This window comes from Gorilla gorilla, chromosome 1 (genome assembly GCF_029281585.2).
Source record: "Gorilla gorilla gorilla isolate KB3781 chromosome 1, NHGRI_mGorGor1-v2.1_pri, whole genome shotgun sequence".
In the NCBI taxonomy this organism is placed as follows: domain Eukaryota; kingdom Metazoa; phylum Chordata; class Mammalia; order Primates; family Hominidae; genus Gorilla; species Gorilla gorilla.
Window position 1 is genome coordinate 130,751,115 of NC_073224.2, and position 16,059 is coordinate 130,767,173.

Consider the following 16,059-nt stretch of genomic DNA (forward strand, 5'->3'; position numbering starts at 1 on the left):
CCAGCCTGGCGACAGAGCAAGACTCCATCTCAAAAGAAAGAAAGAAGGGTTGAAATTTATTCTTCTGCATATAGATATTCAGTTTTCCCAGCACCGTTTATTTAAGAGGCTGTCTTTTTCACGTTGTATGTTCTTGACACCTTTGTCAAAGTTAAGTTGACAATAAATGCATAGATTTATTTCTGTGCTCTCTATTCTGTTCCATTGGTCTATTTGTTTTCAATGCCAGTACCATGCTGTTTTGATTACTATAGCTCAATAATATATTTTGAAATTAGGTAGCATGATACCCCCAGCTTTGTTCTTTTTGCTCGCAATTACTTTGGTTATTCAGGGTCTTTTGTGGTTCCATATAAATTTTAGGATTTTTTCTATTTCTGTGAAAATTACCATTGGAATTTTTTTTTAAGAGGCAAAGTCTTACTCTGTCACCCCGACTGGGGTCCAGTGGAATAATCATAGGTCACTGCAGCCTCAAATTCCTGGGCTCACACAAGCCTCCCACCTCCCAAGTAGCTAGGTGTGTACCACCACACCTGTCTAATTTTGGTACTTTTTGGTAGAGATGGGGTTTCACCATGTTGCCCAAGCTAGTCTCGAACTCCTGGCCTCAAGTGATCCTACCACCTCAGCCTCTCAGCTGGGATTACAGATGTGAGCCACCACAACTGGTTGTTTTGTTCTTGATGTACCTTAAGTACCTAAAACAGTGCCTGAAATATAGCAGGTACTCAGTAAACATCTGATGAATTAATTAATGTGTTTGGATTGTTCTGTGTTGTCACAGAAAGAGGGTTATTTATAACCATATAATAGTAAAAAAAGACAGTCAAAATAATAGGCATTACGTTTAATCTGTAGATCACTTTGGGTAGTATGGACATTTTAACAATAATTCCAATCCAGGAACATAGGATATATTTCCTTTTTTTTTTTTTTTGTCATCTTCAATTTCTTTCATCAATGTTTTGTAGTTTTTAGTCTTTCACCTCCTTGGTTAAATTTATCCCTAAGTTTGGTTTGTTTTTTTTTTAAGTTTTTTTCTTGTGCTATTGTAGATGAAATTTTCTTGATTTCTTTTTTGGATAGTTTGTTATTAGTGTATATTGTATTTTTATATGTTGATTTTATATCCTGCAACTTTTTTGAATTTATTAGTTTTAACATTTTTGGTGGAGTCTTTAAAGATTAAGGATTTTTATATATAAGCTCATGTCACCTGCAGACAGACAATTTTACCTCTATCTTTCTGGTTTGGATGCTTTTTGTTTTTATTTCTTTTTCTTACTTAATTGCTCCGGCTAGGACTTCCATTACTATAATGAACAGAAGTGGTGAGAATGGGCATCTTTGTCTTATTCCTGATCTTAGAGGAAAAGGTTTAGCTTTTGACTGTTTGAGTATGATATTAGCTGTGGGCTTGTCACATATAGCCTTTATTATGTTGAGGTATATCCCTTTTATACCTAATTTATTGAGAGTTTTTAATCATGAATGGGTTTATTATGTTGAGGTATATCCCTTTTATACCTAATTTATGGAGAGTTTTTATCATGAATGGGTGTTGAAATTTGTTAAGTGCTTTTTCTGGATTTATCAAGATGATATGATTTCTATCCTTCATTCTATTAATGTGGCATATCTCATTTATTGATTTGCATATGTTGAACCATCCTTGCATTCCACAGATAGATCCTGCTTGATCATGGTATATAATCTGTTTAATATGCTGTTGAATTCAGTTTGTTAGTATTTTGTTGAGAATTTTTGCATCTATGTTCATCAGAGATATTGACCTGTAATTTTGTTTTCTTCTAGTGTCCTTGTCTGGTTTTGGTAGCAGGGTAATACCACCCTTATAAAATGAGTTTGGAAGTGTTCCATTCTCTTCAGTTTTTGGAAGAGTTTGAGAAGGATCGGTCTTAATTCTTCTTTGAAGAAAGTTTGCTAGAATTCACCATTGAATCCATCAGGTCCTAGGCTTTTCTTGTTGGGAGGTTTTTGATTACTGATTGAGCCTCCTTACTCATATTAGTATGTTCAGATTTTCTATTTCTTCTTCATGATACAGTCTTGGTAAGCTGTGTATGTCTAGAAATTCATCCATTTTCTAGATTATCCAATTTGTTGATGTATAATTGTTCATAGTAGTCTCTTAGGATCCTTTGTTTTTTCTGTAGTATCAGTTGTAATGTCTCCTCTTAATTTCTGATTTTACTTGAGTCTTCTCTTTTTTTCTTATTCTAATTAAAAGTTTGTCACTTCTTTATCTTGTCAAAAAAAAACAAATCTAAGTTTCATTGATCTTTCCTGTTATTTTTCTAACTTCTATTTCAGTTATTTCTGTTCTGTTATTATTTCCTCCCTTCTGCTAACTTTGGGCTTAGTTTGTTCTTTTTCTAGTTCCTTGAGGTATAAAGTTAAGATTTTTGAGATTTTTCTTTTTTCTTAATGTAGACATTTATCACCATAAACTTTCTTCTTAGAACTGCTTTTGCTGCATCCCTTAAGTTTTAGTATGTTGTGTTTCCCTTTTCATTTGTCTCAAGATTTTTTTTTATTTCCCTTTGACTCATTGGTTGTTCAAGAATATGTTGTTCAATTTCCACATTCATGTGAATTTTCCAATTTTCCTCCCTTTACTGATTCTAGTTTCATAATGTTGTAGTTGAAAAGAACTTGAGGCCAGGCGCAGTGGCTCACGCCTATAATCCTAGCACTTTGGGAGGCTGAGGTGGGTGGATCACGAGATCAGGAGTTCAAGACCAGCCTGGCCGACTTGGTCTCTACTAAAAATACAAAAAAAATAGCTGGGCGTGGCAGCAGGCGCCTGTAATCCCAGCTACTCAGGAGGCTGAGGCAGAGAATTGTTTGAACCCAGGAGGCGGAGCTTGCAGTGAGCCAAGATCACGCCACTGCGCTCCAGCCCAGGTGACAGAGTGAGACTCCGTCTCAAAAAAAAAAGAAAGGATACTTGAGGTGATTTCAGTCTTACATTTGTTAAGGCTTGTTTTGTGGCCTAACATATGCACTATCCTGGAGAATATTCTCTGTGCACTTGAAAAGAATGTATATTCTGCTGCTATTGGATAGAATGTTCTGTATATGTCTGTTAGGTCCATTTGTATGGTGTTGTTCAAGTTTGCTCTTTCCTTACTGGTTTTCTCTCTGGATGATCTATCTATCATTGAAAGTAAGTATTGAAGTCCCTTACTGTTATTGTATTGTCGTCTACCTCTTTCTTCAGTTCTGTTAATGTTTGCTTTATACATTTAGGTGCTCTAATGTTGAGTGCATTTATATTTACCAATGTTATATGCTCTTGATGAATTGACACCTTTATCATTGTGTGGTAACTTTCTTTATCCCTTGTGATAGTTTTTTACTTAAAGTCTATTTTGTCTGATATAAATATAGCCACCCCCGGCTGGATGTGGTGGCTCACGCCTGTAATCCCAGCTCTTCAGGAGACCGAGGCGGGCGGATCACGAGGTCAGGAAATCAAGACCATCCTCGCTAACATGGTGAAACCCTGTCTCTACTAAAAATACAAAAAATTAGCCAGGCGTGGTGGCAGGCGCCTGTAGTCCCAGCTACTTGGGAGGCTGAGGCAGGAGAATGGCATGAACCCAGGAGGCGGAGCTTGCAGTGAGCTGAGATGGCACCACTGCACTCCAGCCTGGGTGGCAGAGTGAGACTCCATCTCAAAAAAATAAATAAATAAATATAGCCACCCCTGCTCTCTTTTGGCTACCATTTGTGTGGAATATCTTTTTTTTTATCTCTACTTTCAGCCTATGTGTCCTCTTACACACATAGGCCTTTACAGATGGCTTCAGCAGGGGAAGCCCTTACCAGGTAGGTAGCTCATCCAGAGATTCTTGGGGGGGCAACTGACAGGTTCTGCAGGTAGGTGGGCCTGGTGCCTTGGTCTTTGGGGGAAGCTTGGAGGCTGTGTCCTCTGCGGCAGGCCTGGCAGTGGAATCCACTAGGGTGGACCTTTTAAGTGGGTCTTCAGGTGAAACACCTGGAGCCCGGTAAGTAGATCTGCAGGAGCCAGCCTGGTGCAGGGGTGGGCCCTACCCTGAGCCTGCAGGGGCTGGCCTGATGCAGGGGTCCACTTGGCTGGGTCTGTGAGAGTGGACCTGGAGCCTTTAAGTTTCTTAAAGACAAGACTGGATCTTATTTCGAACCACCATCACATCTTGTACGGTGTCTGAAGTATATCAGGTGCTTATCAAGTTTATTTGTGTAGAGTCAGCCTTTAAACATTGTTCAGAGGCTTTGATGTAATGCAAAAATAAAATAAACGGAGACAGGTTACCCATGAGGAAATATTTGCTTCCAGATATTGTAGTACATTTCAGAATCAAGAGTATGCCACTGAGCTACAACTCAACAACAAACAAATAGCCTGAATAAAAAATAGGCAAAGAACTTGTATAGACATTTCTCCAAAAACAATATAGAAGTGACTAACAAGCATATAAAAAGAGGCTCAGCATCACTAATCATTAGGAAAATGCAAGTCAAAACCACAATGAGGTATCTCCTCACACAGATTAGGGTGGCTACTATTTTAAAAAGTGTTGGCAAGGATATGGAGAAATTGGAGCCCGGTGCACTTTTGGTGAAAATGTAAAATGGTGCAGCTGCTACAGAAAACAGCATAGTAGTTCCTAAAAAAAAGTAAAAATAGGATTATCATATCCAGCAATTCCACTTCTGGGGTATACATCCAAAAGAGTTGAAAGCAGGTTCTCAAAAAGATATTTGTACAACCATGTACATAGCAACATTATTCATGATAGCCAAAAGGTAGAAGCAACTTGTGTCTATTGACAGATAAATGAGTAAATAAAGTGTGGGGTGTGTGTGGATACAGATACACACACACACTTAAATAATATTTAGCCTTTAAAAGGGAGGAAATTCTGACATATGCTATTAATACAACATGGATGAGCCTTGAGGACATTATGCCAAGTGAAATAAGTCAGACACAAAATGACAAATATTATGTGATTCTACTTATATGAGCTACCTAGAGTAGCCAACACAAAGTAATATGGTAAAAATCATAGAAAACACAAAGTAAAATGGTAGTTTCCAGGAGCTGGGAGGAGGAAGAAGTAGGTAACTGTTGCTTAATTGGTGATTGAATTTTATAAGATGAAAAAGTTTAGAGATGTGGTTGTACAACAATGTGAATATACTTAACACTACTGAACTATACACCTAAATAGCAAATAAATAGTTAAGATGGTACTTTTACCTAGGTCTGGGTTAACTTAAAGCTTTATTGGAAGGGCTTTGTGAAATGATTAAAGAAATTGTATCTTTATCTTTGATTCTAATCTAAGCTTTTGTTTCTTTTCACAGTGCAGCCTTCATATTCATGCTTCCTACAGCATCTCCCAGAAACTGAATGTTCCAATGGCCCCACTCTCAGAGCCAAATGCCGTAGGCATTGTCATTGCTCATGGTAAGGAACCTCCCACTCACCACCTCCAACTGGAACAGTGGCTGAGCACACTGAAACTCAGCCGCAGGCTTTGAACGCTCTGGGAAGAAACAATGTGGATGCTTTTACATTCCTTTGGTAGAATTTCTTACATTATAACAACACTTTGGGTTTTTCATCAACTTTTATCAGAGAGAGCAACACAACTTCTCCGAAGTTTTTGGTGGTTTTCTTTCCTACTAAAAGAGGCTTGATGGGAAATAATCAGAATAAATTCATTCAACATTATTCTCTCTGGAGTAAATGCTCTCTGTTTCATTGCCTATTTGTGCTAATGAGATGGTGGATTATATTGCAGGTAGCGTGGGGGATGCCATCTCAGTGATGGTTCCAGATGTGTACATCTCAGATGATGGGGGTTACTCCTGGACAAAGATGCTGGAAGGACCCCACTATTACACCATCCTGGATTCTGGAGGCATCATTGTGGCCATTGAGCACAGCAGCCGTCCTATCAATGTGATTAAGTATGCATGAACTCATCTCACACACACTGTCTGCATAGAGGGCAACTGGGGGAATGTTCTTCAGTTTATTGGGGGGATGTTACAGACTATAATTCAAATTTTTGCATTTGACAGAACTATAGATAAGATTCTAGAAAGGATTGCTTTTAATTGGCAACTCAGATTAAATGGCATTGTTTTTTCTTCTGACTGCCTCTAGCTAACATATTTGTCACTTCTTAAAAACATTCTTTCTGGGTTGGGCGCAGTGGCTCATGCCTGTAATTCCAGCATTTTGGGACGCCAAAGCAGGAGGATCGCTTGAGGCCAGGAGTTCAAGACCAGCCTGGGCAACATAGGGAGACCTTGTCCCTTGTCTCTAATATTATTTCAATCAAAAAAAAAAAACATATATATATATATATTATTTCTGTCCATAAAATTATTATGGAAGCGTTCAAGCACTCTAGATGGAAAATGACTTCTTAAGTACAAGTTCTGAGCTGGGTGCAGAGGCACACACCTGTAATCCCAGCACTTTGAGAGGCCAAGGTGGGTGGATTGCTTGAGCCCAGGAGTTCAAGACCAGCCTGGGCAATGTGACAAAACCCTGTCTCCACAAAAAAAAAAAAAAGAAAAATTAGCTGGGCGTGGTGGTGCACGCCTTTGGTTCCAGCTACTTGGGAGGCCAAGGTGGGAGGATCGCCTGAGGAGGTCGACGCCACAGTGAGCTGAGATCGTACCACTGCACTCCAGCCTGGGTGACAGAGTGAGATCCCGTCTCAAAAAAAAAAAAAAAAAGAAGTATAAGTTCTTATAAAATAATTTGATTGTTATTTATTTATTTATTTATTGAGACGGAGTTTTGCTCTTGTCACCCAGGCTGGAGTGCAATGGTGCAATCTTGGCTCACTGCAACCTCTGCCTCCCAGGTTCAAATGATTCTTGCGTCTCAGTCACCTGAGCAGCTGAGATTACAGGGATGCACCACCACACCCAGCTAATTTTTGTGGTTTTTTGTTTTGTTTTGTTTTTTGTGTTTTGGTAGAGACGGGGTTTCGTCGTGTTGGTCAGGCTGGTCTCGAACTCCTGACCTCAGGTGATTCACCTGCCTCAGCCTCCCAAAATTCTGGGATTACAGGCGTGAGCCACCACAGCCAGCCTTAAATTTATTAATTTAAAAGCCAGTTCTTACCTGGGTCACTCTCCTGTCTTTCCTTTGAAATAATTTCTGTAAAGGTATTTACTTTCATATTCTCTCTGAACAAATCTCTTCCTTATCCTGTTAACTACAGACGTTAAAAGTTAAAATAGTTGGCCGGGTGCGGTGGCTCACGCCTATAATCCCAGCACTTTGGGAGGCCAAGGTGGGAAGATTACCTGAGGTCAGGAGTTCAAGACCAGCCTACCCAACATGTGAAACTCCATTTCTACTAAAAATACAAAAATTAGCTGGTGTGGTGGCACGTTCCTGTAATCCCAGCTACTCGAGGCTGAGGCATGAGAATCACTTGAACCCAGGAGGCAGAGGTTGCAGTGAGTCGAGATCACGCCACTGCACTCCAGCCTGGTGACAGAGCGAGACTCCAGCCTGGTGACAGAGCGAGACACCATCTCAGAAAAAAAAAAAAAAAAGTTAAAATAATTGTCAGCCAATAAGCCATCACCTAAATGTAAGGGGTTTTGTCTGGTTTGGGATCAAAAAGCCAGAGTGGTTTTCTGAATTCCCAGTACACATTGATCCTCTGTCATGATCTTTCTGTAATTGTGGTTTCAGGTTCTCCACAGACGAAGGTCAATGCTGGCAAACCTACACGTTCACCAGGGACCCCATCTATTTCACTGGCCTAGCTTCAGAACCTGGAGCTAGGTCCATGAATATCAGCATTTGGGGCTTCACAGAATCTTTCCTGACCAGCCAGTGGGTCTCCTACACCATTGATTTTAAAGATATCCTTGAAAGGAACTGTGAGTGTCTCCTTTGACCTTTTCTACCAGAAACTTGTAAGTCCATTTGCCTAAATAATCAATATGGTTTAATTTCTTTTAGCTGGAATCAGCAGATGCATATGCATATGAAAGAGGATTGACAGATGTTCTGTGTGGGTGATTAAGTAATGGAATGGCATCAGAAGAACAGCCTCCTCCTTGGTGCTAGCACTGTCCAGGAGAAATATGAGGGCCACATATGTCATTTAAATTATTATGTCAGCTATATTATAAAAGTAAAAAGAAAGGTGATATGAATAAAATAAACTTAATATATCCAAAATATTATCATTTCAACATTAAGCAATATTAACGGCCCAGAAAATAGCTTCAGAAAAGGATTCACAATGTTCATTGCACAGTGTTTCCGAAGTGTCACAAGCAAACCCTAACCTCACTGCCAAACAAAGGTGCTGGCATTATGCTAAGAAATAAGGGGAATGGCCAGGCGCGGTGGCTCATGCCTGTAATCCTAGCACTTTGGGAGGCCAAGACAGGCAGATCACGAGGTCAGGAGTTCGAAACCAGCCTGGCCAACAGGGCGAAACTCCATCTCTACTAAAAATAGAAAAATTAGCCAGGTAAGGTGGCGGGTGCCTGTAAGGTGGCGGGTCCCAGCTAGTTGGGAGGCTGAGGCAGGAGAATCATTTGAACCCGAGAGGAAGAGGTTACAATGAGCCAAGATCATGCCATTGCACTCCAGCCTGGGCGACAAGAGCAAGACTCTGTTCAAAAAAAAAGAAGAAGGGGAATAAAGAAAAACACTGGAAAAAGGATGACCTGTAGTTAAGTGTTGGCATAATACAATAAAAGACTTAACGTTTCTAGACACTTTAGTTGAATTTGGTCCTTTGAGACTGTCATGGGCTCATTTCCTCAGCATGTTGATTTAGTGACTCCTGAAGGAGCAGACCCTTGGTTTGGACATCACTTTTCCGTAAGACGTTCAAATAGATTTAATGCCTGAGGGTCGCTGTCATCTAAATCCATTCAGTAGACTGTACAGAAGCTGGCTTGGGAGTTCTCCCCTCAGCAGGCAGTTCCCAGTTACCCCTAAAGTGTAATGTCATTAAAAGATTTGTTAAGCACCTGCTCTTTAGCAGGGTGTATGCTGGTCTTCATATCCCAAAGGATAAAACCTAATCCACTGTCTTTAGGTCACAGCCTTTGAGTCATTTTTCCAGTAGATGATACGACACACTAAGCCAGAAACTAGGTTTATCAGCAATCTGCATTTGAGAGCCGGTCAACTGAGCTAGAAGTCTAGGAAGAGGATGTTTTCCCTTCTGCCTTAAGCCAATGAACACATGGTGAAATTGAACCTGTGCTCTTGGCTAATTGGTATCTTGTCCTAAACAAAGAGCTCCCTGGTCCTGAGTGGAGAATATCTGGTTGCTTACCTCTGACAGCTCCTACTGACTGAGGGCGTAGGTGTGCAGGACACACACAGCAGCCTCTTAGTTTGGAAGGAACTTGAGAGATTTTCTATCCAGCTTCCCACTTCAAAACGAATAGGGTTTTTCCTAATCCTCAGATGGATGTTAAGATGGAAGGAATACTCTTTTGGCATGAGGAAATGCGATTGCTAGTAGGCTCTAGACTAGTGTAACTTTTTGTTTGCAATTCCAAAATGAAGGAATAGGTTGAGTCAGACATTCCCACTTTCCCTCTCCTTGTTCTTCCTATAGCCTGGCAGCTGCCTCCCGTGGGTGGGTTCTGTGCTGTGCACTTTCCTGAACAGTGTGTCTCTCCTTTAGGTGAAGAGAAGGACTATACCATATGGCTGGCACACTCCACAGACCCTGAAGATTATGAAGATGGCTGCATTTTGGGCTACAAAGAACAGTTTCTGCGGCTACGCAAGTCATCTGTGTGTCAGAATGGTCGAGACTATGTTGTGACCAAGCAACCCTCCATCTGCCTCTGTTCCCTGGAGGACTTTCTCTGGTATCAGCATTCCTCAGATTTCTCTGTCTCCCTTTCCCTGTTGGAGGATGTGAAAGACAGTTTTCTTACAGGGCTAACAAATATTGAAATCCAGCCAGGTGCGGTGGCTCACACCTGTAATCCCAGCACTTTGGGATGCCGAGGCAGGCGGATCACTTGAGGCCAGGAGTTCGAGACCAGCCTGGTCAACATGGTGAAACCCTGTCTCTACAAAAAACAAACAAACAAACAAAAAATTAGCAGGGTGTGGTGGCGCCCACCTATAATCCCAGCTGCTCAGGTGGCTGAGACACAAGAATCACTTGAACCTGGGAGGCAGAGGTTGCAGTGAGCTGAGATCATGCCATTGCACTCCAGCCTGGGGGACAGAGCGAGACTCTTGTCCCAAAAAAAACTGAAACCCTTTCCCCCAAGAGTGGAGAACTGCTGCTTCTTATCAAGGAAGCTGAGGCACAGAGAGAGGAAACCAGAATTGTTAATAATGAAACAGATAGCATATATTAGACAGTTAATTATTGGGCAGAACCAGCAACAAACCCAAGAAATCCTGAGTTGACAGTGGTGTGAAGGAGAGGAGTGATATATAAGAAAGAAGAGAATAAAACAAACAAAAATCTGTAGAAAATGAAAAGACAGAAACACCAAAAGAAGTGGTAGAGGAGCGAAGAGGAAATTGGACTTTAGAAAACAGCCTGAGGCCAGGCACGGTGGCTCATGCCTGTAATCCCAGCACTTTGGGAGGCCGAGGCAGGTGGATTGCTTAAACTCAGGAGTTTGAGACCAGCTTGGGCAATATGACGAGACCCCGTCTCAAACAAAAAAAAAAAAAAAAGAAAGAAAGAAAAAGAAAACCCCTTGACAGCATGAGCTCAGCAGGCAGACACTAGGTTTTGGATCCTCTGCAAGAATCAAGGCAGAGAGATGGTGGTTGGTCCTGAGACTAGAGGTGACATCAGTATAGTCATGGTCCCATCAAGGTTTAGAGGCCATCAAAGTGGACTCCCTAGAGTTCAGGACCATCCAGACTTAAGGATTAGTTACTTGGCTGGCATTGGGTTAGTTGATTATATAAGGGCACGAGTCCCTGGATAGCTTAAATGAGGTAATTTTTGGGCAAATAAGAGGAACTGCTTCATATCACAGATGATAATCTTTTGGAACTTGTTACCTGCAAAAGATACTGGCACAAGATAAAAGTAGATCCTAAAGGATTTGGACAAAGAAGGCAGGCAGATAGCAGCCATGGCCCTTTACGTCATGTTCTCTCAAATCGCAGGTGACAATAGAATATAGGTCTGACCAAAATGCAGGTCTGACCCAGTGTGGTTTCTCCTGCATGGCTCACACCTGTGTGTGGCATGATTAAGGGTCCTCCCTTCTCTGTTTCAGTAAGGATCACCTTTGGTGCTCCAGTAGGGCTGGAGGTCATCGATAAACCTGTAACACTCTGAAGAGTTCTCTCCTATCCTCGACTCCAAATATGCCAAGCTCTTCACCTGTGCTTCTGCTCTTCTCCAGCAGTGCCATGGTTTTTCAGACCTCCATGCCACTGCACATGATGCTCCCTCTGCCTGAAAAGTCTTTCCACAGTCCCTGCTTCACCCCCAAGTCTGGCGACTTCCCACTTAGCCTTTCATACTTAGCTCAGGTATCACCACTAGATGGGCTTTCCCTCATCTAGACCCCCAGAGTTCCCCTATTACAGCACTTACTAAATTTTAATTACTATTTATAGGTTTGCTTCCATCATTAAGCCCCAAATTCCTTGGAAGCATATTCTATTCGATAATAATATAGTAATCATGATAGCAGCTAACATTTATTGAGCACTAACTTTATACTAGGCACTATCCTAAGCAATTTACATTTAACCTCGCAACAGAGAGGACATGACTGATATGCCCGTGGGAAGTGGCAGAGCTGGGATGTGAAACTGGCATCCCGACTCCAGAGCCCACATGTTTGGGAAGTGGGTCCTTTATGAGTGAGAAGGGTACTCACAAAAATCCAGAAATTTCTGATTGAATACCTAAAACTCTTACCCGAATTTCCTCCTGTTATTTGAGGGGTGATATCTTCAGCATCTTTCGTTCTTCATACCCTCTCTCCTAAATACTTACCAGGAAAACCTTGAAATACGAGCAGCATCCATATATTCCCCAAATACTCATTGAATACCAGCTATGCGCAGGTAATGAAAAGTGATAATGGAAAATTTGTTGCAAAACAGAAGGTGCCAGGTGCCATGGGGATTTAGAAAAGGAAGAGAATATTTCATGTAGAGCTGAAAGGAAGTGGGTCAAAGAAGGCCTTGTTGAGGAGGTGGTATGAGAGCTGAGCGTTGACAAATGGTAGGATTTGACCATGAGCATCTGGGAAGAAGCAGCTCATCAATGCCAGTGGACTGCTGCAAGCAGAGACACCAACAGCATGATCAAGGAAGGCTGTCCTGGAAGATAGGCCATTGGGGAAGTCACAGTAGTCATGATAAAGAAGTAAGTAGGGCCCAGAAGGAGGATCCTCAGGCTAAATTTTCCAGTGAGATAGTGGGAAGGAAGGTAATGTCATGGACAAATACGGAAATGATAAGGAGAGCCTGGCACAAAGGAGAAAACATGATGTATTTTGAACATCTTATTTCTTTGAGGTTTTGTCAGCATATTTAGGTGGGATATCCAGCATGTATTTGAAATATAGGATTAGAACTCAAGAGAGGTAAAACCTGGAAGTTTTAGTTGCAACCAAAAATAGTTGTGATCACTAAGGGAGAGCAGATAGAGAAAAAGTAAGAGAATGCATTATACCTGCCCCCTGCCCCCGGCCAAAGACTGCATTTATGGGTTAGGAAGAAAGAAGAGCAAGCAGTGGCGGGGGCAGCAGAGGGCAGAGAAACAGATGAGTGCAGCTTTACCAATGCCAAGGTGGGCAGGGGCACAACAGTATGTCAGATGCTGCAGAATGGGTGGTCTGGGGGAATGAGACCCGAGAGGGCTCCACTGAATTTGATGATTATTGAGCCTTAGGAGCACTGCAGACACTCATTTTCTTTTCTTTTTTTTGAGACGGAGTCTCATGCTGTTGCCCAGGCCAGAGTACAGTGGTGCGATCTCAGCTCACTGCAACCTCCACCTCCCGGGTTCAAGCGATTCTTCTGCCTCAGCCTCCCGAGTAGCTGGGATTATAGGCACACACCACTGCACCTGGCTAATTTTTTGTATTTCTAGTAGAGACGGGGTTTCACCATGTTGGCCAGGCTGGTATTGAACTCTTGACTTCGGGTAATCCGCCTGCCTCGGCCTCCCAAGTGCTAGGATTATAGGCATGAGCCACCACGCCCGGCCCAGACACTTATTTTCAAAGTTGCAGAAGGGGTCAAAGCCAAAATGCGTGGAAGAAAAAATAAATGAGTAAAATAGGACAAGTAAAAAAATATTCTTTTGAGAAATGTGGGTAGTAAGGGAGAGGTGGGTTAAGGAAGTAATTTCTAAGGTCAAGACATGCAGGCTAAGGAGACGCTGCCAGCTGAGTGGGAGAGATTGATTGTTCCCCTCATACTCAGGGAAGCAAGGCCCCAGGGCAGGTCGGAGGAGGGGAACCAAGGATGCTCATGGAGTCAGCCCTGGAGATTGTCAGCAGACATTGTTTCTTTGGGGTAAACAGGAAAAGGAGAGCAGTGGGTGGCACTATGGAGAGATGGGGTGGAATGGAGGACAGAAAATGGTGTTCACATGGAAGGCAAAGACTATCTAAGAAGCTAAGAGGAACAGAAGTGGGGAAGACAGAAAAATTTGCTGTGTACTGCAAGGGCAACATAATAATGACATTTGGAGGTAAAGAAAAGAATTGCTGGCTGGGCACAGTGACTCATGCCTGTAATCCCAATACTTTGGGAGGCTGAGGCAGGTGGATCTCTTGAGCTCAGGAGTTTGAGATCAGGCTGGGCAATACGGCAAAACTCTTTCTACAGAAAATACAAAAATTAGCAAGGCACAGTGGTTCACACCCGTAATGCCAGCACTTTGGGAGGCTGAGGTGGACAGATCACTTGAGCCCAGTAGTTCAAAACAAGCCTGAGCAATGTGTCAAGACCTCATCTTTACAAAGAATTAGACGAGCATGGTGGTGCATGCATGTGGTTCCAGCTCCTTGGGAGGCTGAAGCGGAAAGATCACTTGAGCCCAGGTGGTTGAAGCTACAGTGTTCATGCCGCTGTACTCCAGCCTGGGCAACAGAGCGAGACCCTGTCTCAAAAAAAAAGCGGGGAGGGGGAAGAAAAGAAAAGAATTGCCAAGTATCCCTGAGTTGAGAGCTGCTGCTGATGCTGAGGTTTCTGTGTGAGTCTCCACCCCTCTGCAGGCTGCATCAGTCACCTCCCTGCGCCTGAGCTGCCTGCAGTGCACAGCCTTGGGGCCCTAGCTAGTCCTACCCCCACCAGGCCTGACCCATAAGCTTCTTTTCCTTAATAAGGCCCTCTCTGGCGGGGCACGGTGGCTCACACCTGTAATCCCAGCACTTTGGGAGGCCGAGGTGGGCGTATCACAAGGTCAGGAGTTTGAGACCAGCCTGACCAACATGGTGAAACGCTCTCTCTACTAAAAATAAAAAATTAGCCAGGCATGGTGGCACGCACCTGTAATCCCAGCTACTCAGAAGGCTGAGGCAGGAGAGTCGCTTGAAGCTGGAGGCAGAGGTTGCAGTGAGCCAAGAACACGCCACTGCACTCCAGCCTAGGTGAGAGAGCGGGACTCCATCTCAAAAAAAAAAAAAAAAAGGCCCTCTCCATGTCTGTTTTCCTAAATCGACCTCCTTCAGAGGTGTCACAGGACTTCCTGAGCTACTTTCTAACAACCCAAGACTGGAATGTTAACCATCCACTACCCCACATAACCCTTCATTGCTAGTCACTTGCGGTCTTCCAGCTGCTTTGAAAGGTACTTTATTTGCTGACTCTTGCAGTGATTTTGGCTACTACCGTCCAGAAAATGACTCCAAGTGTGTGGAACAGCCAGAACTGAAGGGCCACGACCTGGAGTTTTGTCTGTACGGAAGAGAAGAACACCTAACAACAAATGGGTGAGGTGGCCTTTTCTCCCTTGTCACGATGGATGAGGTGAGGTGTTCTTGTTCAGAGTGAAAGCTGCTTCTCTCCACACTGAGATCCAAGCCCTACTTTAGAGCACTATTTTTGGCGGGGTTGGGGAGGGGCAGGATATGAAGGCCTCCTTCAAGGGTCAACTACAGGAGGTGAGCCATGGGTGCTTGGTGTCAGAGGACTCAACCCCACCAACACCACGAGGCAGAGGGCAGGAAAACAAGCTCAGCCAGATCCTGCACCCCTGCCTCCCGCCCAATCGCCCCCAGGAAAGGAGGAGAGGCGAGGGACCCACAGGCAGAACGACAGAAGCGTCCCATCCACCATGAACGTCCATCGCTCATCTGGCACAGTTTAGGCACATCCAGGGAGAGCTCTGTCTGATAGGACTTTCTTTGGTGATGGAAGTGTTCTGTAATTTGCTGTGCCCAATATGATAGTCACTAGCCACACATAGCTGTGGACACTAATGTAACCGAGGAACTGAAATTTTCATTTTAATCAATTTTAATTTAAGTAGCCACCATATTGGACAGTGCTGCTCTAGAGGGGCCTCATTACCTCGCTCCCCTGATAACTTCCCCTCTCCCATTTTGTACCGCTTGTTAATGAGCTTTTTTCGGGTCAGCTTTCTTTGGCACAGTCTCTTAGGTAGAAAGAACAGGCATGTTTCTGACAGGAGGGGACAGAGATGCTTAGTTTGCTTAAGGCCTGAAACTACACAAAATATCCCCCAAAACATCCCTGTGGACATTCCCCCCAGGCCTGAAAGATGACGTAAGGATGGGAAGCTTTTCGGCAGCTTTTCAAATCTTGTTTCCAAGAAATAGGCAGGTACCCAGGAATACATCCTTATCTTCTGTTACCAAATCTTCTCTGCCTGGTAGGTACCGGAAAATTCCAGGGGACAAATGCCAGGGTGGGGTAAATCCAGTTCGAGAAGTAAAAGACTTGAAAAAGAAATGCACAAGCAACTTTTTGAGTCCGGAAAAACAGGTATGTTAAAATAGGTCTAGTTTTCAGGTACAAATGGGATTTTGTGTTCTGCCAAGAAAAATCAA

The 16,059-nt window shown here is 43.0% G+C and overlaps 1 protein-coding gene across 4 annotated transcripts in view; it reads left to right on the top strand.

The window, feature by feature from the left end:
• The window catches only part of SORT1 (sortilin 1), an 88,185-nt gene that overhangs the window by 64,919 nt on the left and 7,207 nt on the right, over positions 1 to 16,059 (top strand). For all 4 annotated transcript variants that reach the window (XM_019011709.4, XM_031008972.3, XM_055353807.2 and 1 more), the window contains exons 12-17: positions 5,383 to 5,485; positions 5,823 to 5,991; positions 7,748 to 7,938; positions 9,717 to 9,906; positions 14,863 to 14,979; positions 15,886 to 15,994. In XM_019011709.4, the coding sequence (XP_018867254.4) occupies positions 5,383 to 5,485; positions 5,823 to 5,991; positions 7,748 to 7,938; positions 9,717 to 9,906; positions 14,863 to 14,979; positions 15,886 to 15,994 (879 nt within the window). The remainder of the gene's footprint in view (positions 1 to 5,382; positions 5,486 to 5,822; positions 5,992 to 7,747; positions 7,939 to 9,716; positions 9,907 to 14,862; positions 14,980 to 15,885; positions 15,995 to 16,059) is intronic.